The 23,132-nt window shown below is 40.5% G+C and overlaps 2 protein-coding genes across 3 annotated transcripts in view; one reads left to right on the top strand and one right to left on the bottom strand.

Annotated features, from left to right (window-relative positions):
- The window catches only part of rftn1 (raftlin, lipid raft linker 1), a 262,707-nt gene that overhangs the window by 169,893 nt on the left and 69,682 nt on the right, over nucleotides 1–23,132 (bottom strand). The window lies entirely within an intron of this gene.
- LOC101167900 (inactive phospholipase C-like protein 2) overlaps nucleotides 1–23,132 on the top strand; it is a 50,095-nt gene that overhangs the window by 16,240 nt on the left and 10,723 nt on the right. Inside the window, exons 2-4 of the mRNA XM_023964739.1 lie at nucleotides 9,266–11,746; nucleotides 13,735–13,938; nucleotides 17,446–17,521. Of these exons, the coding sequence (XP_023820507.1) occupies nucleotides 9,266–11,746; nucleotides 13,735–13,938; nucleotides 17,446–17,521 (2,761 nt within the window). The remainder of the gene's footprint in view (nucleotides 1–9,265; nucleotides 11,747–13,734; nucleotides 13,939–17,445; nucleotides 17,522–23,132) is intronic.

Below are 23,132 nucleotides of genomic sequence, written 5' to 3'. Positions count from 1 at the left end.
AGGATTTCTACCAAAGGGTTGGCCAACAAAACCAGTTCCAAGGCTGAGCAGCACTGACCTAATGTGTTTTTATTTTTTATGTAAGTTTTACTCAAAAATATAAAACGTTTCACTAAGCATCAATCTAATTTGTCCCACTTCCTTTGCATGACTGGTGCTAAATATCCCAGATCCTTAAATACCCACTCCGATGAAAATTGTGTTTTTGGTGTTTTAACATGTTCTTGTGGGCATATTTTAAGGAAATTAAGCTTAAAACTGTATTTCTGAGTATTTCTGTCTTAAATCATTGTGAATTAGGAGAAGACAAAAAAATGTAGCTTAAAAAAGAATATATTTGTGATGTGAAACATACAATGGGTGGGCCACAAGCTCCCTGCTTAGCTTCTTGATGGGGAAGGGAAAGGGGGGGGTGGGGTTGCTCTGCGCCAACGGTCCTGCCCACAACTTGGAAGCAAATTTCCAATGAACTCCTGCCATTGCAGAAACTATGTCCTAGAAAATGACAAAGGTTTTTGGATATTGCCCCAAAACGTCAAAATCATAATGAAAAGACCACTGGGAATGCTTGGATTCCAGTAATCGGCACTGAACAAGGCAGGAAAAACTGTGAAACAAGCAAGACCGCGCTTCAAGACTGACTCATCTCTAACACTGAGCAGGAAAAAAAAACCCAACCAGTGTTTTGTCTTTTTGTTTAAAACATGGTTAAACAACCAAACCAGTCTTTAGAAATTGGTTCCATTTGGACTTCCAGGGTCAATCCGCAACATTCAGCAAAAAAGAAACTAATGAAAAATTTCGTCTGGTTTTCAGGAATTAACCCACCACACACCGCTGCACTTCAAGTAAATATTTCCACATTAAATAATAAGCAGCTTTGTGTAGCCTTCTTCACTTTAAGGCTCATAAAAGCATAAAAAGATCAACATGGTTGATCTGGATCAATGGATTAGACCTACTGCCATTATTTTGAGCAAAACCACTTGGATTGGACACCATGTGTACGTACCGACCGTTTCAGATCCAAAACTCCTACTATTATCATAGGAGGTTAAAGATCTGACCATCACTGCGTCTTTCACACTGTTTGGGAGTGCTAAAATACAGATACCTTCCCCTTTGATAAAAAATAAAAACACATACAGCGGACACCAAATGTGCCTCCAGTGGTTACTCTTCACGAGATACCGAAACACAAGCTGGGTGATTTTTAGTGACATACTGAATAAAAACAACTCCTACAAGAACCAATAGTCTGACACAAGGGTGTCAGAATCCAGGGGGGGATTCCAGAAAGCAGGTTATGCTAGCTCCCACGGTAAGTTGGAGGCTAAGGAAGTGGATAACCTCAGCTTTCGGTTCCAGAAATGGAGGTATGTTTCAGGGTATACCGAGTTGCCATAGCAACTCATGCTCTGAACATAACCTTGTCTGGAGCAGGTTTAGTTGAAGGTTAGTTTGTTTTCAGAGAGGTGAAGCAGCATGACGTGTCCATTTGAAGATGATTTAGTGGATGAAGACGCTCAGAAAATACTTTTTCCACCGTGAGAGGGTGATAGGCCACATAAGGATGTTGGAAAAATAAACTTTTTACTTTGATCTAAATTAATTATTTGCTTTAGTTAAGTCAGCTTAAAAATAACATGGAGTTATCAGACAGTTATTTTACTTTCCTTCAAATTAATTCAATTAAGTAGGTGTAACTTTGGTGCTGCTGTTAGATCGGCACCACAAGGGATTGTGGGATACCATTCCCTTTGCCTGTCTGGACGGATTTGGGTTTAAGTGTGGGTTTTTGACCAAATGTGTTTAGTTGTTTAGCTGTTTCACCTTGTTTTGTCTAGTTTAATTTGTCCTACTATGCTTAAGTCTCTGCACCATGAGTGAGAGTAAAGGAGAGGAGGATGAGTTTATATAGCACCCCTACTGTATAATAGTGTGATGATAATGTCGGAAAACTGGTAAATGAATGTGAATTTTCAGTGAATGTTGTTTTGTACGTTTTATTGTTATACAAATGAGTTTATCTGCCGGCTCAAACTTAAACATATGAGAGTTCAAGAATTATAATAAATTAATATGGAAAGAATATTAATTGAATTGGAGTAATTAGTTAGATAAATATGTAAATTTGAGTTTTATAAACACTAATTAAGTTTTATAGACGTAAGAAATTAAGTTGAATAAATTTAACTCAATTACTTGCTACCAATAGAAGTAATAGAAGTAATTCATTTAAGTTGGCAAAATTGGATAAGTTATATATATATATATATATATATATATATATATATATATATATATATATATATATGCGTCACAAGGAAAATGGAAATAAGATCAGAAACCCGTGCGTTTTTGTCCGTTCTTTTTCCTCCAAGCAGAAACTCTTTCTTTTGATGATGCAGCCGTATTACTTTTTTGATGGACGTATAATCTTCATACGCCGTCATTAAGATCTCAGACTCCGTCTCACTGAAGTATGGCACTCTCTTTTTATTTGTCACCACGCGTTTCCATGGTGACTCCGGAAATCGGTGATCCATTGAGAATGTCTTAATGTACTTGCGCACGTGCATTAACCCAGGGTTACCAAGTCGAGCGTATTTACGCTAACTCATATCCAGTCTTTTGGAACCGATATACCCAGAGTACGCAAGTTCAGGCGGATTTCAGCCAGTGTTCAGGATTAAAGTCAGGCTAGTTTAAACATGCTTCCTGGAATACCCCCCAGGCCTGGAGGTCTTGCATGGTGTAGCATGTGAAGCTGCTTATAGGCTAAACACCTGATCTAGATAATCAGATAAGGCAAGATTTCTGGAAAACCAGCAGGAATGGAGTTTGACACCCCTCCTATAGTACATCAAAGAGAAACTGTTGAAACGAGTAGTAATGAGAAGAGGAAAACAATACACCCCACATCGGAGCACTTGTATTGGTAATTGAATGTGCAGTTGTCTTTTATTTTAAACAGGGTCACTAGATAGATCTACAGACTAGTTGATAATGTCAGAATGTGGCTCAGTTATCTGAACTTTACCTGATATTTTCCTGATATGGTGAAGGAAGGATGATGTGGGGTCGTGAGTAGGGGTGTGAGGAGAACCGCATCACCGCACTTTTTTTTTTATTTTGGAAAGTTAAACACAGTCATCTTTGCTGATAATTTACTTTTTCTGCTAGTCCTGTGTTCAGACTTCAATGGTTTCTTGGGGAAACCTTTTATTACTGTTCTCCTTCACTCCCTTCACCGCCAATCTCACCTCTTGCGCTGCACGCGGCTCTCACTCCCTCTTAGAGCCGAGCGCGGCAGGCGGCTCCCTCTACTTAAACACACTTGTGTGGTTTCATGAGCACATCCTCATTCTACAACAGAAATTTCCTTTTCGCGAGGAAATACGACAAAATTTACTGCGTTCTAATTATTCATTTACATTGTATTCATTTCCATTACAACCTGCGTGCCTTCTTGAGTGCGCGACACGGCCGCCCCCCGGGAGGATTTTGTGTTGGGGGTGGGGGGTTATTACTTTTCTCCTTCTCTGTAACACCAAACATAAACGTGCACTGTTGGACTTCCATGAATATCACTACATGTTTTGTTTGGGAACTATTTTTTACAGCGCAACTTTACGTGTCTGTATAAACCGCGACACCGCGCCCCCTGCTGGTTCATCACCGCAGGGATCAAAAGTCCCACACCGGCACAGCTCTAGTTGTGAGGATCGTAAAACAACAGTGGCTTAGCTTCAAAGGTGGACCTTTATGATCACACAACTCAATTTGCAAACAGTGTGTGTTCCTGTGAGAAATATTGTGACATTTTGACAGACCTTACACACCACAGCTTCTTTGGGAATTGCAGACACATATAGAAATGTGTGGACCCCTACACACGTCTAACTTGTAGGATCTGTTTCTATTGTCTTCCAAAGGTTTAGTCCTAGGTAGAAAAACAAAAAGGAAGCATTTGTTTACTTCCTCTAGTTGAAACGTTTGTACAAAATGTTTGAATTGATAGTAGGAAATTGTGAGTTATTTTTAAACAACCTAATTTTTGCTACTGATTAGCCTGATAATCCTGAAGTAAAATTTCCACATGCAAACTACATGTAGTAGTTTGATATTTTATGTAATATATATATTTTATATATATATTATATATAAAATTATATATATTTTATTTATTTTATATTTTATTCAAAATAAGCTTAACTGTTGAAGTTCACAGTCAGGATAAAAACTGACTATGCCAGTTTTATTTTGAATAAAGACTTTGTTTCCAGTGAGAACATGGAGTCTGCTAATTAAAATTCAGCAAAAATGTTCTTTCAATGCATCTGTGAACTTTTGTTTAAACTTTCATGACGGATGTGGACATAAAGGACACATTTACAAGCCTGATAAATTCACCCGTGTCCTTCATAAAATGCAGCACAGCATGAACTAAAGGGCGTCAGCAAAAATCTGCACCTTGCAGCGATGAGTTATTGTTGAGAATATTATTATAAAAAGAGAATCTGGGATAATGCTGTAACACCTCATTTATAATTACATTTTTCTGAATAAGACCTTTATTCAGTATATTAATTTTACAGTCAAAAGTTTAAAGAATTCCTTTTGCTGCTTTAAAGTAGTTCTTTAAAATTCACTGACAGGTTAAATAAAGAAAAGCGTCCGTGTCCGTCTGGGTTTTTTGTTTGAGGTCTCTAAATAACAAACCTTTTAAAGCCAAGAACACCTTGCAGGAGGGTTTATCTCACGTTGATAAGATTTCCTTTTACATTACATAATTTCAACATAAAATGCAGATGACCGACTGCTTGTTGTTAGGTCATCGTTTACTGAGGCAGAGTTAAAAGCTGATTTCTGCTGCAGTTCATTCCCGTCATCAGTGTAAAAGAGTGGAGCAAAGACAAAAGGACTCCCATGTGATGTCCAGAGAGAGATGGAAGTGTTCTTCAAGACCGAGAGGTGGTGGTTCACGGAGGATCTAGGAACAGTTGATCACATTACGTCTTTGGCTCTATTAAGGATTTATTTTACACGTTAAAAGTTCACATACGTCTCGATATCTAATAAAACTGCATTAAAGGTTGTAATGGAATATAAGTGACCTTTTAGATGTTTTTCTTTTATGACCAACACACTTCGTAGAGGTCCTACAGAGTTTTTTTCCTTTCAGCTCAGAAAATGTTTTTGTTCTTCATCATTTTAGTCCGACTCTTTGCTTCTGGTTTTGTAGCTGCGATGCATAGTTGCGGATCATTACACATGAATTTCAAGGCCCGTACACACCGGGACGAATATTCGCCAGGCGTTATTCGCCAGCGTTTTTTGCCACGTTTTTTGTGTTCACACCCAGGCGATTTTCGCTGACGGTGAGCCGAGCGAACATGCAATTTCATTCCCTGACATTAGATGGCGCTTAATGTAAACAGAAATACTCCTGTACACAAGGTGGCGCTGCGCAACTTTACGATTCTTAAAGTCGCTTTTCACTCAGAAGAAGAGAGCAAGTATTTACGCGCTTGTCAGAATAATACAAAGAAAACATGAATATTTCAAGCATCAGTAGCTCCAACTGGTACTTGGTAAGGGGATATTTTAGAATGTCCGTCATTATTTCTTCGCGGCTGTGTAGATGCAACTCGGCGTCTATCTTCTTCGCTGGTATGTGTGCTCAGCAAGGCAGTTTTGTGTTTGAGCGCCCCCAAGTTGTGTTTTACTGTAACTTCAGAAGCTCCAGACACGTGTGCAAAAGCGCCATTCTCATTGGTCGAATAGATTTCGATGCGACGCGTCGGAAAAAAAAAACGAACCCGAGGCGTTTTGTTTTTTTTGACGCTTTGGCGCGTGGCGTTTTTTCGCGTCGGTGTGCACACTCTCATTGGTGCCCTTTGTTTAGTCACGAGGCGTTAAACGTCGGCGAAAATCGCCGGCGAAATTCGTCCCGGTGTGAACGGGCCTTTATGTTCCCACATTATTAGAGCTCAGTTTGCCGGAATTATTTTAAATATGCGTGATACAAACAATTGTGCAGTGAAATTCTTCTTCAGAAACTACCGACCAAGACTTTCAGAAGTTTGTTGACTCGTATCAGCAGTAACCCAGTGACTACATACACATTGTTTCAGAAGTTTTGGCTTCTGCTTCCAGCTTGTACTCAAAACAGAATGTTCCTTCAGTTCTCTGTGGAATTTTACTTGACCAATAACATTATCCTGGTTAACTGTGGAGCTCGTCAGCAAAGGTCCATAAATCTTCAAATGTAATCAGTCTTGGTTTTGATGAATTGCACAAAGATAAGTTAGGCTCCAAAGCTCAAGCTGTCATGCTGGTGTTCTGTAAGAAATGTTGAGTTTAGAGATGGTTTATTACTCAGCATCAAGAAACGGATAACATGTGGGCCTCGCAGATATGTACACACATCAAAAAAAAAATCACAGAGTGTGTTTCCCTCAAAACTGAATACAAATTTTAAATCGACCTCTTTGCCAACCTGACTGAAGGAAAAAAAAGGAATCAGGAATATTATCCAGGATGTGTTTAGAAATAGGTCTTCTAGTGTTGTTCCCAGTCGTGCTGAAGGAGGGAATTCCTGAGGACAAGCTGAAGTAGCCTACTATACAACAACAACAACCAAACACACAGTGACCGTTGCCATGAAGACAAAATGTCAACATCCACCTCCAGACCACAGAGTTGCACATTCAGCTGAACACTAAGGGGTATTGCAGAAGCACAGTAGTATGACCCAATTATGCTGAACATTTATAAGTTATACCCTATGCTTTTGTGTCGACGGTAAAAGAAAAAAAAATAGCCAAACATCGCAATAATAAATACACAACAAAGCTAATATTTATGTTCCTTTGCATAAACAGCTCTGTGTGTTCCTGCAAAGAAGATACTCATCCATCCATTTTTCAAACACAATCCATTTGGGGGTCATGGAATTACTAGAGCCTATCCCAGCTACTGTTGGACTAAGGCAGGGTCCACCCTGGATATGTCACCAGTCTGTTGCAGGGCTCAAGCAGATACCTTGAATAAAAATGTTAAAGTTCCAGTGTTGTGCAAAATTTTGGGATAAAAACTGTATTTAATAAATATAATAACAGGCAACAATCTACTTTGTATAAAACTTTATTAGCAGTGGATTTACAGGGCCAGTGTTGAGCTGAAACCTCCCCAACCCCTGTGAGAGCACTGCATCTGTACAGTCAATGACATCATGGCAAGAATCCAATACATGATCATGTTTTTTGGGCTGTTTTTGTTATGATTTCATGTAAAACTGAACCGCCTGGAGGCAGAATTAGGGAAAAAAGGTGCTTTTTCTGTCAATCTGCTCCCCTTTAGTAAATCTCTCCTTGTTTTTCAGAATCAGAAATACTTTATTGATCCTACATGTGTGAAATTTGTGATTTTTTTTTAGCAGGTTTGAATTTGTGATTGAAAATCAAACATTTCATAGACAGCGTGAAAACAGCAAAAGCAGGAAAAAAAACAAGTGTCTCCAGATCTCTGAGCTTCTGTGATGAACTGGAGGAGTCACGTGACTGAAAAAAATCTGCAAATATGTGAAACCGCAAATATTGAAAGCGAATAAGCGAGGGAACACTGCATTTTATGCATACACATTGAATAAATACTGACCTTCATTTCTTTCTTAGCTTAAATGTCCTTTAAAGCATAAAGGAGGATAGGAGACAACACACACCAAGGATGATGACCATTTAATATTTTTTACAATGTAAAGATTTGTTTTTTTAATAGATAACTGATCAGCTATCCTAAATAGACAAAACCCATATATGTCACAGGTTAAACCTATTATAAAATTGCCTTTCGTGTTTGATGGTATCATAAAACCTGAACCATGAAACTTCCTGTTCATGTTGTGAATTTACCTTAAATCATAGTCATGATGTACGTGCTTTAGCGAAGAACATTCATCACCAGCTGACTGAGGCCTGCATCATCTCTGCAGCCATCGTCAACTGTCACAGTGTTTTCCACATCTCAAGCATATCCAACAGGAAGGACGTACAGAAATGAATTAATTTGGCTGACACGATAATCTAAATGTTTTCAAAAGAACAAAAACGACTGTTTCCTTCCCCTTAATCTTTTTGATTGTTTTTTTCTTCATTAGCAAATGTTTATAATGCACCCTGATGGAACATCTTTATGTAACCATATCATTACCTAACAAACAAAGACACACATGCGAGAACACAGCAGCACAGCCATTCCTGTTTGCTTGTAACAGGAAGTGCTGCATGCAGCTCTGCCTATGGGGGACACAGAAATTGTGGATATCGTCATCAAAAAGTGTTTTATGCAAAATAAGGAGAGAAAATGAAAATCAGACATGACCGAGTGGTTCCTGCAGCTCTAAAAGTGGTATGCACTTTATTCAAATATCTATCAAAAAGCAACAAACAAAGATGAAGAGTTTCTGCTGGACTGCACCAATGAGCCACTCTTACTCTAGCCAGAATAAAGAGGATGTATTTCCTTTTCATACATCATCAGGCGTAAGCTGTGACAAGATGATTGATAAGACTTTGAAATAATTTCAAAAGAGTGAACTGGTGCTGTTGAAACAGCCTGCAGCAGACGAGGCAAGAGGCTTTAGTGAAATGTCAGAATGTGTCTCCTGCAAGAGGCTGGATTAGCATGGGCGATTTTCTCCATAGGGAGATTCCCTGTCCTATCACCATAATAAGCAACAACAGCTACCTTAAGTCACCCAGCAGAGCGCCTGTGATTGTGCTCAGAAAACGTTGGGCAGGAAACTGAAGGAGACCAGAAAGGAAGGCGTAACGTGCAAAGCAGTACATCAAAGCAGACGGCGCGCTGGGCTGTATTGTTCTGGAAAAGATCTGCCTCAGTGCAACAGTTTTGTTTTGACAATTTCAAGGCCTGAAGATTCAGTCATCAATCCTGCTGTTAAAGTAAAACAGGCATGTGGTGGTGGGGGGTTTGGAAAAATGTGCAGAAAAGAACGCTGTGATGACAGCACCAGAGGCTATGATGGTGAGAGCATCCTAAAGCCTCACATGTCAAGATGAAAAAATGCAAAAATAGATCCTTAAATGTAACCGAATATTTATAAAAAGTCATGGAACAGTGCTTACGTAAAAAGAAAAATTAAAAAATACAAGAATATACAAAGACAGTTTATCAAGATTAATGGAAGTGTCATTTTTATGACCGTGGTGTATTCAAAAGATTGTCTGTTTCTTTGCAGGATGGCCGACAGCGTAAAGAAAGAAAGAAGACTGTGTCCTTCAGCAGCATGCCCACAGAGAAGAAGATTAGCAGGGCCAGCGACTGCATCAGCGCCATGGTCGATGGCACAGAGCTCAAGAAAGTGAGATCCAATTCACGCATTTATCACCGCTACTTTCTCCTTGACGCCGACATGCAGTCCTTGAGATGGGAGCCCACCAAGAAGGAGTCTGAGAAGGCAAAACTTGACATCAAGTCCATTAAAGAAGTTCGAACAGGCAAAAACACTGACACCTTTCGAACTAACGGCACCTACGATCAGATATCAGAGGACTGCGCTTTCTCCATCATCTTTGGGGAGAACTATGAGTCTTTGGACTTGGTGGCAAACACGGCAGATGTGGCCAATATTTGGGTGACGGGGCTGAGGTATCTGATCTCGTATGGGAACCACACCTTGAATATGATTGAGAGCAGTCAGAACAACATGCGCTCATCTTGGCTGAGTGACCTCTTTGATGAGGAAGACATTGACAACAGCAAACAAATAACTTTATGTGCCGCTGTGCAACTCATTAAAAAGCTAAACCCAGGCATCAAAAATGTGAAAATAGAACTGAAGTTCAAGGAGCTTCAGAAAGCGCAGGACAAAGCTGGTTCCAGCGTAAGGAAGGAAGAGTTCATTGAAGTCTTTCACGACCTTTGCACCAGGCCAGAAATTTACTTTCTCTTTGTTCAGTTCTCCAGTAACAAAGAATTTCTTGATACAAAGGACTTGATGATATTTTTAGAGGCAGAACAAGGAATGGCACAAGTCAGTGAAGACACCAGCTTGGAGGTCATTCAGAAATATGAACCCTCTAAAGAGGGCCGCCTAAAGGGTTGGCTTTCTCTTGACGGCTTCTCCAACTATCTCATGTCTCCAGAGTGCCATATATTTGACCCCGACCATAAATCAGTTTGCCAAGACATGAACCAGCCTTTGTCTCACTACTACATCAATGCGTCCCACAACACATACCTAATAGAGGATCAGTTTAGAGGTCCATCTGATGTGACGGGCTACATCCGTGCTCTCAAGATGGGCTGCCGCTGCGTGGAGCTAGATGTGTGGGATGGGCCCGATAACGAACCGGTTATTTATACCGGACACACAATGACCTCACAGATCGTTTTTCGCAGCGTCATTGACGTAATCAACAAGTATGCCTTTGTTGCCTCGGAGTACCCATTGATACTATCTTTAGAAAACCATTGCTCCTTAAAGCAGCAGAAAGTCATGTTTCAGCATCTGAAGAAGATACTTGGAGATAAGATTTACACTGATCCTCCAAAACCTGAGGACTGTTTCCTTCCGTCTCCCTCTGAACTGAAAGGAAAGATCCTGCTGAAGGGTAAAAAGCTGGGCTCAGCCTGTAATGCTACAGAGGGCGAGGTGACAGATGAGGACGAGGGGGCAGAGATGTCTCAGAGAGTGAGCATCGAGTCGACAGAGCAGCAGATTATTGCACCCAAAAAATTCCAGCTGTCCAAGGATTTGTCTGATCTGGTGACGTTGTGCAAATCGGTGGAGTTTCAAGACTTTCCCTCGTCCTTCCAGAGTCAGAAGCATTGGGAGCTCTGCTCCTTCAATGAAGTGTTTGCCAGTCGATGCGCTTGTGACTTTCCAGGGGACTTTGTCAATTATAATAAGAAGTTCCTCGCACGGATTTACCCAAGTCTAATGCGGATTGATTCCAGCAACATGAATCCTCAAGACTTTTGGAAGTGCGGCTGCCAGATAGTAGCGATGAACTATCAAACTCCCGGCCTGATGATGGATCTAAACATTGGCTGGTTCCGGCAGAACGGGAACTGTGGCTATGTGCTCCGTCCAGCCATCATGAGAGAGCAGGTCTCATATTTCAGCGCCAACACAAAAGATTCAGTTCCTGGTGTTTCCCCACAGCTGTTGCACATCAAGATAATCAGTGGACAAAACTTCCCCAAACCTAAAGGCTCAGGTGCCAAAGGAGACGTGGTGGACCCTTACGTTTACGTGGAAATACACGGCATTCCTGCTGACTGTGGAGAACAAAGGACTAAAACAGTCAACCAGAACGGAGATAATCCTCTTTTTGACGAAAGCTTTGAGTTTCAGATAAACCTTCCTGAGCTTGCAATGGTGCGCTTTGTGGTACTAGATGACGACTACATCGGAGATGAATTTATTGGCCAGTATACAATCCCTTTCGAGTGTCTGCAGCCAGGTTTCCGCCACGTTCCGCTCCAGTCTCTTACAGGAGAAGTTCTACCACACACCTTTTTGTTTGTCCATGTGGCCATTACAAACAGAAGGGGAGGCGGCAAGCCACATAAGCGAGGTCTTTCTGTACGAAAAGGCAAGAAGAGCAGAGAGTATGCTAGCATGAGAGTGCTACAAATTAAAGTTGTGGATGAGGTCTTTAAAACAGCTCTGCTACCGCTGAGGGAGGCGACAGACCTCAGAGAAAACATGCAGGTAAGAGCCTTGACCTTGACGTACTGAAGGTTTCAGACTCTGACGGGTTACTGTTAGAAAATACCAACAGCAAACCTCTGCTTGACTATTTGTTTGGCTTTTTATCATGTATCATGTTCTTATTCTTTGTAACTTTCATGCATAAGTACAGCAAACTACATTGAATTAACTTCTAAAAGGAATTTTAATTATCATTTTCACTTTAAGAGCATTATTAAGACAAGCTGATAATTGAAAAAAAAAAACAATCTTAACACTAAGAAAGAAAGAGAGAAAACCAACTTTCTGAAAAAGGTTATTTTCCCTTCAGGTTTCAGCACCTTTTTCTTCACATATTACCACATGTTGCTTTCTATTTTCTATTTTCTTAACAATGTAAACTACACCAAGATTTCATGTGAGTTAGCATCTCCAATCCCACCTTAGAAAATCAGAACTGCAGAATCAAAACAGGGTAAAAAAACAAATGTATTTGACCCACTGGAAAAAGACAACTCTAGGACTGTAACGATTCATCGAGTGATTGATTTATATTCCTATGATCCAACCAGATCGATCGGTCTGAGGTAAATTTATAAAATCGTTTCAAAATGAAATAAATGGATAATATTGATACTGGAAAACAGCTTTTAGATTGGTAAGTTTATTTTACTATAACGTAAAAACGACCATCACACATGTGATGCAGCAAAATCGGATCAGTCCATCATTCCAGTCCAATGTGTGGAAGCACTTTGAATTTAGCAAAGACGTGATCATCCAGTGTGCTGTAATGTTCTAATTATCCTTTTAGATTATTTTCAAGTGGAAAAACAACAAAGGGCTGAACTTTAGGAAACTAAAATGTGAATGGATTTAACATTAATTCTTGTTTACTTGTTTGTTTGTTTGGACACATATTTATTTAATTCACACTTGATTATTTTGCAAGAAGTGGAAGGAATCTGGAAAACTTCACTGTTCAGTAGCAGGTATTTCTCTCCGAGTCACACTGCTGGAACTTTTGGCTAAATATGTCCTGGATCCATTTTAGGTCAGGGAATCCGATCGTTCAAAATTAACCGATATGGACAAATAACTGTATTGTTTCCCTTTCGGCTTCTTCCCATCAGGGGTCGCCACAGCGAACAAGTCGCATGGTAAACTTGGCAATGTTTTACGCCGGATGCCCTTCCTGACGGAACCTTCTCAAAGCAACCGGGCTTGGGACCGGCACAGAAGCAGAGAAGGGAACTGGACAAATAACTGTATTGTCAACCACAATTTATGATATAATCCAAATTGTTAAAAAAAAAACGACATTACAACCCAAAACAATACTATTAAACTTTACCTGCAATATCTTGACAGAAAATCCTATATCTCTTTTTGCCGCTTTGTTAAAACTATATTTAACCAATTTCCATTTTACTTCAATAAATGTTCAAGACACTCTTAAATAAGTGAAGTTTTAAATATGTAAATTTGGCAATAGGTAAATGAAACTATTTTTCTCAAAAAAACTGACGCTGATATTTATGTGTTGTTTGAAGTCTTCAGTGTGAAAAGCGGTGTTGTGTGGGAAGGCAGTGCACTGTGTGGTTGGTCTCATGTTGCGTTTCTTCAGGCATTGTATTACATCTTATTTTTGTTTCTCTGTTTATAATGCACTTATTATGACAGAAGCCACTGGCCTTGGGACTCTGACACATCTTGGCTCTCCAGATGTTTATGGAGGGTTTAATTTTGGCCTTTCACAGGAAGCTTAGGATGTTTGCTTCCTTTCCATTTGACGCTGGCTCGAGAGAAGGGATCTCTTACGAAGGGCCAAAATAAAAGTTCTCATAGATGATTACTTAACTTCCTTTGTGAGAGCGAGACATGCGCTTTAGGGTGTTTTATATTTATGTAACTCGCTGATGGATTTAAGTGTCTGGAAAGTTCCTTTCATTGAAATCTCAGGTTTTGATGTCGTGTTTTTGTTTTTAAAATCATTCTCTTCTATGCAGAATGCCATTGTGTCCTTTAAAGAGCTGTGCGGCCTTTCAGCAGTGGCCAACCTCAAGCAGTGCATCCTGGCTCTTTCCCCTCGACTAACCGGACCGGACAACACCCCACTTCTGGTGTTCAACCTCAAAGACCAGTACCCTAACCTGGAGCCCCAAAGCCTGCTGTCAGAGGTCCTTAAAAAAGTAGTTACTACCTATGAAATGGTGAGTCACGGGAAAAAAGTCTGCCAACAAATGACGGCAGTTTTGTCTATTTTTAGCATTGATCAGAGTCATCATAACTATTTCTCCTTGTATGATCTTTCCTACCATTAAAGAACATCATGGGAGCGACCTCAGATCAATACCCTGACTTTAAGCGGGGACACGCACAGATGGTTAGTTAATGAAGCTGGAACTCGGTTAAAGTAATTAAATCATTGCTCACAGGTTATGCAACATTCAACTGACAGGTATTGTTAGCACTTTCTCTGACTCATCACGAGCAGCATTTAAAAAGACCCTCAACAGGAATATTAAAAACAAATAAACAAAGAGTACAATACTTTTGCATTCAAGAGTATGTTTAGGCTGATTAAGAATTCATTCCCTTGCCCTACAGATTCTACCTACTCCTACATTTAGCCCTCCAAGTTTGAAATTCACTTCAGTTCAATTTTATTTGTATAGCCCAAAATCACAACAACAGTCGTCTCGATGGGCTTTGAAGTAAAACATGAACTCAAAAGGATCATGAATACAAAGAGTTCAATAGGAAAATACTAAAATGAACTAACAAACTGACTAAGCTATACTGGCATCCCTGCCCTTAGACCCCCCTTCGCGGTAAGAAAAAACTCCTAAAAAACCAGATTCCGGAAAAAACGAAGAAACGTTGGGTGCCCACATGAGGGAGGGATCCTCCCCCAGGATGGACAGGCGATTTACCAGAACTCTTAGAGAAGAATTAACTTATCTAACTCTACAACCAAATATTGCAACATAAACATAAATCTTTAATTGCGATCAGATAAAACTGGACTTATTTTTTTATGACTTTTTGAACTTTGAGACTTTAAATGAGAAAGAAAAGTGTGAAAATGCTGTTTAAGGAACGTGTAAGAAATGTGTAGTGAGGAGTTTTACAGCCTTAAAACATCTAGAATTATTGTAAAAAATATGGACGACTACTTTGCAGATTTCACCTTATATCTTATATTATATTATACCTTATATTCTTTGGTTAAAGTAGAACTGCCTTGGTCAAACTGAACGATTGTAATAATCACATGCCATTGGCTGACGTTAATATGTGTATTCCTTTTTTGATGGAGAAACAACTTTTGAAAGGGTTTCATATCAAATGGCGCATGTCAGTTTAGGATTCAGTTCAGGATTCAGGATACAGCAGACCTATTCAAATGTGCTCTCACAGCAGTCATAGCAAAGTAGAGTCTGTCTCATACCATCCTTGCTTTAGGTTTTCAGTCAAAAAGGTTTGTGCCGTTTTAATTAATTTTATTCAAAGGTTTCGTTTTACCACATGTTTTCCATCTTGTGCCTCTGACTTTGACTTGGTTGAGAGGTTTTAGCAGTCCGGTCAAAAACAGGAAGTAATGTTCTGGGCTGGATCTACACAGTTAAGCATCATTGACTCAGTCAAAAATAATAAGCTCCAGGTGGACGCCTTGAGAATTAATTTTTTTGATCCACGGATGAAGATTTTAAGTGATGAAAGATGGATGACCTCTCTGGTCCTTGCACACTCAACAGTGGCGGAGCAGCTAATTGGCTTTGATGAAAGGTTCATGGTGAAGGAGAAAGAGAGGCCAACCGGTATTTAGAGGTATTCAGAGGCATAAACTGCTGGTATCATCTTTTAGTGAAGAGATGGAGATGATAGGAAGATATAGTGTAGAAACTGATGGGAGACATTTAGAAAGTTGAGGACGGTGTTAAAATCCACCGCAGAGCAGACAGGCGTTCTCCTTCTCACTGACAAAAATAGAATCTGGGTCTCAGTCGTTGCCCATTAATGTACCGAGACTGAAAGAAAAAAGGGTGGAGGAACTTGATGAGATGCCAGCTGGTGGTCTGATTCCTGTTTTTGTTCACCGCAGATTAAGTCAGAGCCAAGTCTGTTGAGAAGATTAGTTCTGGCTGTCTGTAACAAGAGAATAGGAGGGTAATGATCCCATATGTTTCTGTTTCACAACAAGTTTATGATTTAAAAAATATAAAACTTATGTATCAAATTTATGAAGATTTTAGCTCAAAATTGGAATTGACCTGCTTCCTAGTTTTTTTTATCCACTAAAATTTATAAGAGCGTTTTCAAACATTAGATGTCAGTTTTAAAAGAAATTGTTACCACTTCAGGTTTTTTATGCAGCAGCAACCAATTGGAAAATCCCCACATTTCATACTTTGCCAAAACGAGACTGCCCCACCGTAGGTGCTGTGGCCATCCCATAATCATTTTAAAACTTGCTTTGATATCCCGACCCGTGTGTTTTGGTTTCGTTAGTTCATTTTGAACTTTTGTAGAGGTCTTGGCCCCATTTCTCCCGCTGTGATGTTATCAATTTTGGGCTGGGTCGTTCACTACACCAAAAAGTCATTTTCACTGGGTACTTGGTGTGTGGTGGGTTTTTGAATGTGTGGGAGGGGCAACACTGACACCCAAAAAGGCTGTGAGAGAAAAAAAATAAAAGAAGAAGAGTAAAAATAAAAAATGCAGCGACAGTCTGGTTTGCAAAGTCCATAAAAATGTCTGAAGGATCTTGGAAAAACGGAATAACAAACACAAAAAAAGCTGTTTTTTTCCTGAAGTGGAAGAGATTGTTTTAAAACAAAATTCATTCAGTAGCTTGATGAATTTTCTTATCTAGAGATGTCGCCAACGACACCTAAATAACACCCACTCTTTGATGTAACCCAACTCTTTACACGATCAACCTGAGTCGGCAGATTCTGATGCGGAGAAAAGCGGCTTCGTGTATCGGATTTATGAAAGGCTCCGCTAGAATGAGGTTAATGATTGAAGAGTTACAGTAGTGGAAGTTATGTTAACACCAGAGCTGAAGGTTAATCTACTTTCGTAAAACCCAACAATAAATATATAAACTGATAAAGTAATTATGCCCAGACTAAAGCGAGCGGAGAAACCCAGCAGATGGTATGTTGGAGCACCCGCTAACTATACGTTTATTTACCAGCATCAGGACCAGTCCACATACGGATCATTACCCTCCTAAAATAACATTTTGCTCTCCTTCCCGGGCAAACTGGCTGGTATTTGTGGGTGGCAGCTGTTTAATATGTAAATGGTTCATCACGAGAGTTTGAATTATCGGCAGGTCAGCAGAGTCTGTGCCCTCAGTTGGAGCCGTGGAGCTAAACTTAGCAGGTTTCCCAGCTGCACCGTCGCAGATTCCATGCTAATGAAGTGACAGACGCGTTTATGTTTTCTTTATACGACCTTGATTGTTAGCGGTTGTTTTAGGCCAGATGGAGAGTTTTCTATCGATGTTTTTCTGCTAAAAACAGAGCCCAGTCGCTGCTTGAATAACAGGAGCAGATCCTGCATAGTCGTCTTTTTTGCTTCAGGTCACACCCCTTTAATTTTAGTTTGCCAAACTGTGATTCATCAAACACGATGGGATGACGCCAGGCCAGGGAAAAGCACAATTATGTTTGCACACTGTAACCCTGATCTTTTGCTGGTTTCAGGTGATTCAGACGAGCAAGGCACTGCTGGAGGGCTCAGACGGCGTGTACGAGAGGATTCAGCAAGCTCAAAAAGCAGGTGAGATATCAGGTGTCAGCGTTTCCAGAAACCATCATCCAGAGGCTGCTGGCAGCACAGAGTCCCCAAATGTAGATCACATGGGACACTTGCATTAGAGAGACTCCCAAGTCATGCACTTTGTCCACTTGCTGCAGAGGGGAGGTGTTGATGTAGTAGGTTTGGCAGATGGGAAACCTTTTGTGCATCTTTGTGGGTCAAGTTTTAAAGCCAGCTGTAGAAGTCGTTGAGGTCACTGTACAGTCCAATGAAGAGGTGAGAGTTTGGTATAACTTGACATCATCTGCTTACATGACACATTTGGATGAATTCACAACCTCTGGTAGGTCACTGATGAACATTAAGAATAGTAGAGGTGCAAGAAGAGCACCTTGGGGTACTCCAGATGTGACCTTTACTTATTTGGAGCTTTTCCTGTGGATTACAACTCTCTGCTCCCTGTCTGATAGATGGGAACTAAACCATTGAAGCATTTTGCCATCAATATTATATGACTGTCTTTTTTTTAGAAAAGCAGTTTATGATTAACAGACTGAAAGACTGGACCAAAAGATTTGACACATATACAATTTTCTCCAGTAAACTGATCAGTTAATCTGGGGGTCTTTTTTGGTGTTTTATTTATAATATTATCATCCAACCTATAGAACATACCTTTTACTTTAACGTTTAAAACGTATAAAAAAAAACAAGAGTGAAAAACTGAACAGCTTCAATGGAGAAATTAGTGGAGCATTTGGTTTCAGCTGAACTTTAAGGTGATCCTCTTAACTTTTCCAACTGAAATGCCATTAACTCAAACTTTTATTTGCTGTTTTAAACGTATATAGTCATCCGTGTACAAGTCCATGAACTCCAATGCAGAGTCACGCTCGTGTGCAAACACTGCGGTTCTGCAAAAAGTGGGTCAGGATGTAACTATAAAGCACTCTTAAAGTAATAAAAATGTTTATGGCACCTTCACTACCATAAATAAAGAGCAGAAAATTGAACGGCAACACTCTGAAAGCTCACAGTCGGGCGTGTTAATGGAAATACGGCCTCCCTCACCAACACTCACTACTTAGCATGCAGGACCTCTGCGAGGCTCAACCTGCAGCAGACTAACGCAATCAGCACAGAAGATGTTAAAGGCCAAGTGCAACTTTAGACGACTTAGCTCACAGAGGTCCTGCAGATGGCAGGAACACCAAATGAAGAGCAAAGATTCTAGTTAGGCTTTCACTGAGACCTCACCCAGTGCTAGGGCTGTGGATGGTCACTTGGGAATGGTAAGGCATTGATATCAGATGAAAAACTTAGCTAATTTTTCTTGTAGACCTGATTGTTCAAGTCGGTGATGCTTTTTTAAGTTCATTAACTGATTAGATGTGTTACTGTGTTACGCTGTCTTTGTGTAACAGTGTCAACACACAGCATTCCACTCATCCAATTGTCTTTTCCCGTCATGGATGCTAACAACAAAGCCAAAGTGTTCCCCCCACTCAGGAGAGCGTAAGGAGATTGGGGGGGGGGGGGTCCCCCGGGGGGGGGGTCCCCCTCATCACTGGCCTGGCGTCTGCATTAGCCATATGTTGACACGCCTACTGTCCGTCACCTAATGGCGTCTCGGAGGAAACTCACGGCTAACGTTACATCCGCCTCGGCGCAAAGTTAATACAGTGGCGACCTGGTGGTTAGCCCCGCCCATAGCCAGTAAGACTCATGGGAAGTGTGAAATCTTGTGTGTTGAATCCTTAACCATCACTGAGAGAGCTATGAAGAGAAGTGATGTTCATGTTGTTACGCTGTCTGTGTGTGTTCATAATAAATGAGTTAAAATGCTGGAAATGAGATGGAGTAATCTATTTCTCTGACTACTCTCTCTCTGAGACCGTTGGAGGGCGTGTGGAGTATGAGGCAAGGACAGTCAAGGCAGCTAGTTTATTAGCAGCTCGACTCTCGTTTCCCCGCTACGAGTGACAAAGCAGCTGGATTGTTACAATGGGGAATAAAAGAAAAAACGTACCAGAAGTGAACCGAACCGAAGCCGCCGTACTGAAACGCTTCGGTTCACCTACATGTATCCTTACACCCCTGATATGTATTTAATCCCCATAAGTTATACCTTTATTTAGACCAGGAGTTCAGAGTCCGAATCAGAAAACTGATGAAAACACAAAGATTTAGAACAAAAGAAATTATATTTATCACTTCAAACAAAGTAGGAAACAAAACATAAACATCACTTTTGTTTTGGATCATTTAACAACAAATCCTGAAAAAGTTCTCCACAGTTTTTCCATCCTCAAAGTTTTTCTACAGTTCCAGTAAAGATGCAGCAACACCTCAATAGAAATGGAACAGCTAGAACAGACTCACAGTCCTTTCATCCAAACTGACAACAGAGTTTCCAACAGAAAACATGTTTTTTTCGTCTTTAGGAGAATAACCAGAAAAACTCAGAATACATTACATAATTATCTTATAGACACGTTCAGGTACGACTTCTCTACAATGCTAGCAGATTCACATGATGTCACATCGTTGATGAGATTTTTAAAATAGTCTTAATTTCAAACTCATATTTTCATTCAAATAGTCGACTAAGCTTAAAACAAAATCGTTTTATAGAAATTACTTCAGTAAACTGAACTTCAGTCTTGTTTTTATGAACAAAAAAAAATTGATACTTTTACATTGAAACCGAGAACTTTTATCATTACTTTGAAATCTTCTTTACTTCCAGGGACATTCAGTTTTAGTTTTTATACTTAAAATCCAACATTATTCTGTCTTTTAGAGCAATAATTACATTGTCTTCCATGCATTTTTTCTAAACTCTACTATATTTAGAAAGATTGTGAATTAGCAATCTCAGGTATCAAATATTCGTACTTGTTTTTTCCCAACAGATTGCAAAACGTCTGAGTATTCGGATACTCGTTACAGCCCTACAAGACACTTTAAACCTCCCTGCAAGAAAGGAAATGCGTCTCATATTTGATCCGATCACTTATCGGTAACAGCAGAAAGCACTGTTAAAGTCAAAACCCTCGGTCTCCCTGTGAAAGACTAACTGGTATCCAACCTCATTTACAGACCGAAGTGAGCCGAGCTTCCTGCAGGAAAATTAACTATTTTAAGCAAATTCACTCATTACTTAGCTTTAATGAAGGCATTCCTGATCGTACTCCCTGCTGGGTTAAAAAAAACTTTTCAGCCTGGAGATTCAAAAAAAGAAAAGAAAGAAGCCACTTAAGTGAAAGCAGCTCTCTGTAGCCCTCCTGTCCTCTCCTATTTACACGAGTCACAGCTGAGAAGAAGCAGAACACAGCCGGAGCTCCTTTCTGGACCATTTTACATTTTGACCAGTTTCCTTCACAACTCGGGGATTCTTTCAGGTTATTTTGGACTCCAAGAAGTCTTTCTCGGCAAAAAAAAAATCCAGAGTTCAGTCACAGCCTGAGGGGTTTTATGTCTCTGAAACTAATTTCAAACTGCCCAACTCACCGGGGAGCTCCCAAAAATATCTCAAAGCATCATCTGGAGTTTTTATTCCCTCAGGACTCGCAGCATGTCGCTCGATCCTAAACATGGTTGGAAAGTTTGAACCATTAATAGTTCACCAAAAAATAATCACAGCTGGATGAATTGTTCATTGTTTTTTCTTGTCCCGTTGCGAACTAACCAAACTCCAACTCGCACAGTATTGTGCCTTTTTGCCTGTAAATGAATTGTGTGCCTGGAAAACAAATCAAACGTACCATGGAAGCATGGAAGCAGAGAACTCACGATTAACGTGAGAGGATAGAGGGGCGTAAATCACATTAAACAGAGATGATAAGACACTAAAAAACCATGCAGACACAAAAATGATGAGTTCAAGTGCTGCCTGGTTCACAGCTTTAGCAGCATCAGCCCGCAGCTGCTTTTGAATGTGTGTTAATGCAGCAAAGAGCTGCCAAACAGCTGATGTCCTTCCAGCCTCCGAATCTTATGCCAGTATGCAGTAACGGGCTGTACCAGCCCACTGGATGCCCTTACGGCACACTAGACATTAGTAAGGTGTGCACCACACTCTGATTTCTTCATTTCTAACAGTCAGGCTGCAGAAAGGAGCGTGCACGCATCACGTGAACAGAACTAATGGGCTTCTTGCGCAGTCCACAGGATTTGGAGGGTTAAAAAAATGAAAAATCAGTGCGACTCCCCAAAAGTCAGGACTCTGTCTCTCCCTCTGGTCTCCAGCGGGAAATGACTCCAGAGTTTTAACCAGACTTCCTGGATGCTGCACACCTGACTCTCATTCACACATCAACCACAGCAGACTTAAGAACTGTACTGAGCCTCACTCAGTGCAAATAATAGTTTGTGCCATTCTGCCTTCCTTTCACATTGTTATATCTGGAGCTGATCTTCTGTTTCCTGACCCTGACTCGGTTTGCCTGCCGCCTGCGCCGACCCTCGCTTGGATTTTAATCACCCCGTCTCTCTTCTGATCTTATGCCCGTTATCAACTCCTGCCAGCCTGACCTTGATTTAGCTTTGTGGACGTTTAGCTGAGTTAATAAACCTGCTGCATTTGGATCCAGCCGTCTGCCTGTTCCTGTGACAGACCTGTGATGCGTCTCACCTACTTCACCGTTACGTTTTTGTATAAGTGTTCACTACGACCTGTTAAGACAGGGGTCGGCAACCTTTTTTACTCAAAGAGCCATTTGGGACCGCCCCTAATAAAAAAGAAAGCACTCGGAGCCACAACCCGTTTTTACATCATTATATATATTATGCATGTATATATTATTCAAAGGTGCTCATTACGTCGATCGCGATCGACCGGTCGATCTTCAATGACATGAGTGTAGATCGCGGGCCAGAAAAAAAAAAAAGAAGTACCGGTACTTCTTTAAAATCCACCAAAGTCCTCACTGAGAAGTACGGGACTTGATTGACATGTAGAAGCATACGTCGCTGCAAATGCACATTATGTTCTTTAAAGGATGATACCGCGGCCGCGTGTGGGCGGAGCTACTGGTTCTGGTCTGATCGCTGCATGGAGCGATGTGTTTATCAATGCATGGAAGACACTGAGAATGTGGAGAGATCAGGTTTATTATTTTGAAGAGTTCTACTTGGTAATCATGTTTCCATGTTTGAGTTCATAAAATCATCCCAGAGAAAGTCTCTGCTTCAACTCCTGCAGGGAAAGCTGCGTCTCAATCTGCGCGTGTTTGCATCTCTCTGACAGAGTTTGAAGCCAAAGCCCCTCCTCCGCCTCTCTACCTGCTTTTCCTCTCTACCTGTTCACCTGTTCACATCCTCTGTAGCTGGGATTTGTTTCCCCCGTGCTCCTCAGTGTGTTCTACACAGAGAGCACAAAATACGGTAGTCGGGTCGCTCCAGCGCAGCACAAGGATGAAAGAGCCGGACGCAGATTATAGCGGGGATAGAGCGGGTTAAGAAAATGAATGGAAGAAGGCGGCTCGCTGAAGAAATATTCAATATTGTACACATTTTATTATTAGTCAGAACTATCTTTTATTTAGAAAAATCTTTTATTTTATCAGTCCAGTACGAAAAAGAACATCAACAAAAGCTGTGCTGGGCGGTTTTTGGCTGGGTCTGGCGG

The sequence above is a fragment of the Oryzias latipes genome, chromosome 16 (genome assembly GCF_002234675.1).
Source record: "Oryzias latipes chromosome 16, ASM223467v1".
NCBI lineage: Eukaryota > Metazoa > Chordata > Actinopteri > Beloniformes > Adrianichthyidae > Oryzias > Oryzias latipes.
This window is presented reverse-complemented; position numbering and strand designations above follow the sequence as displayed.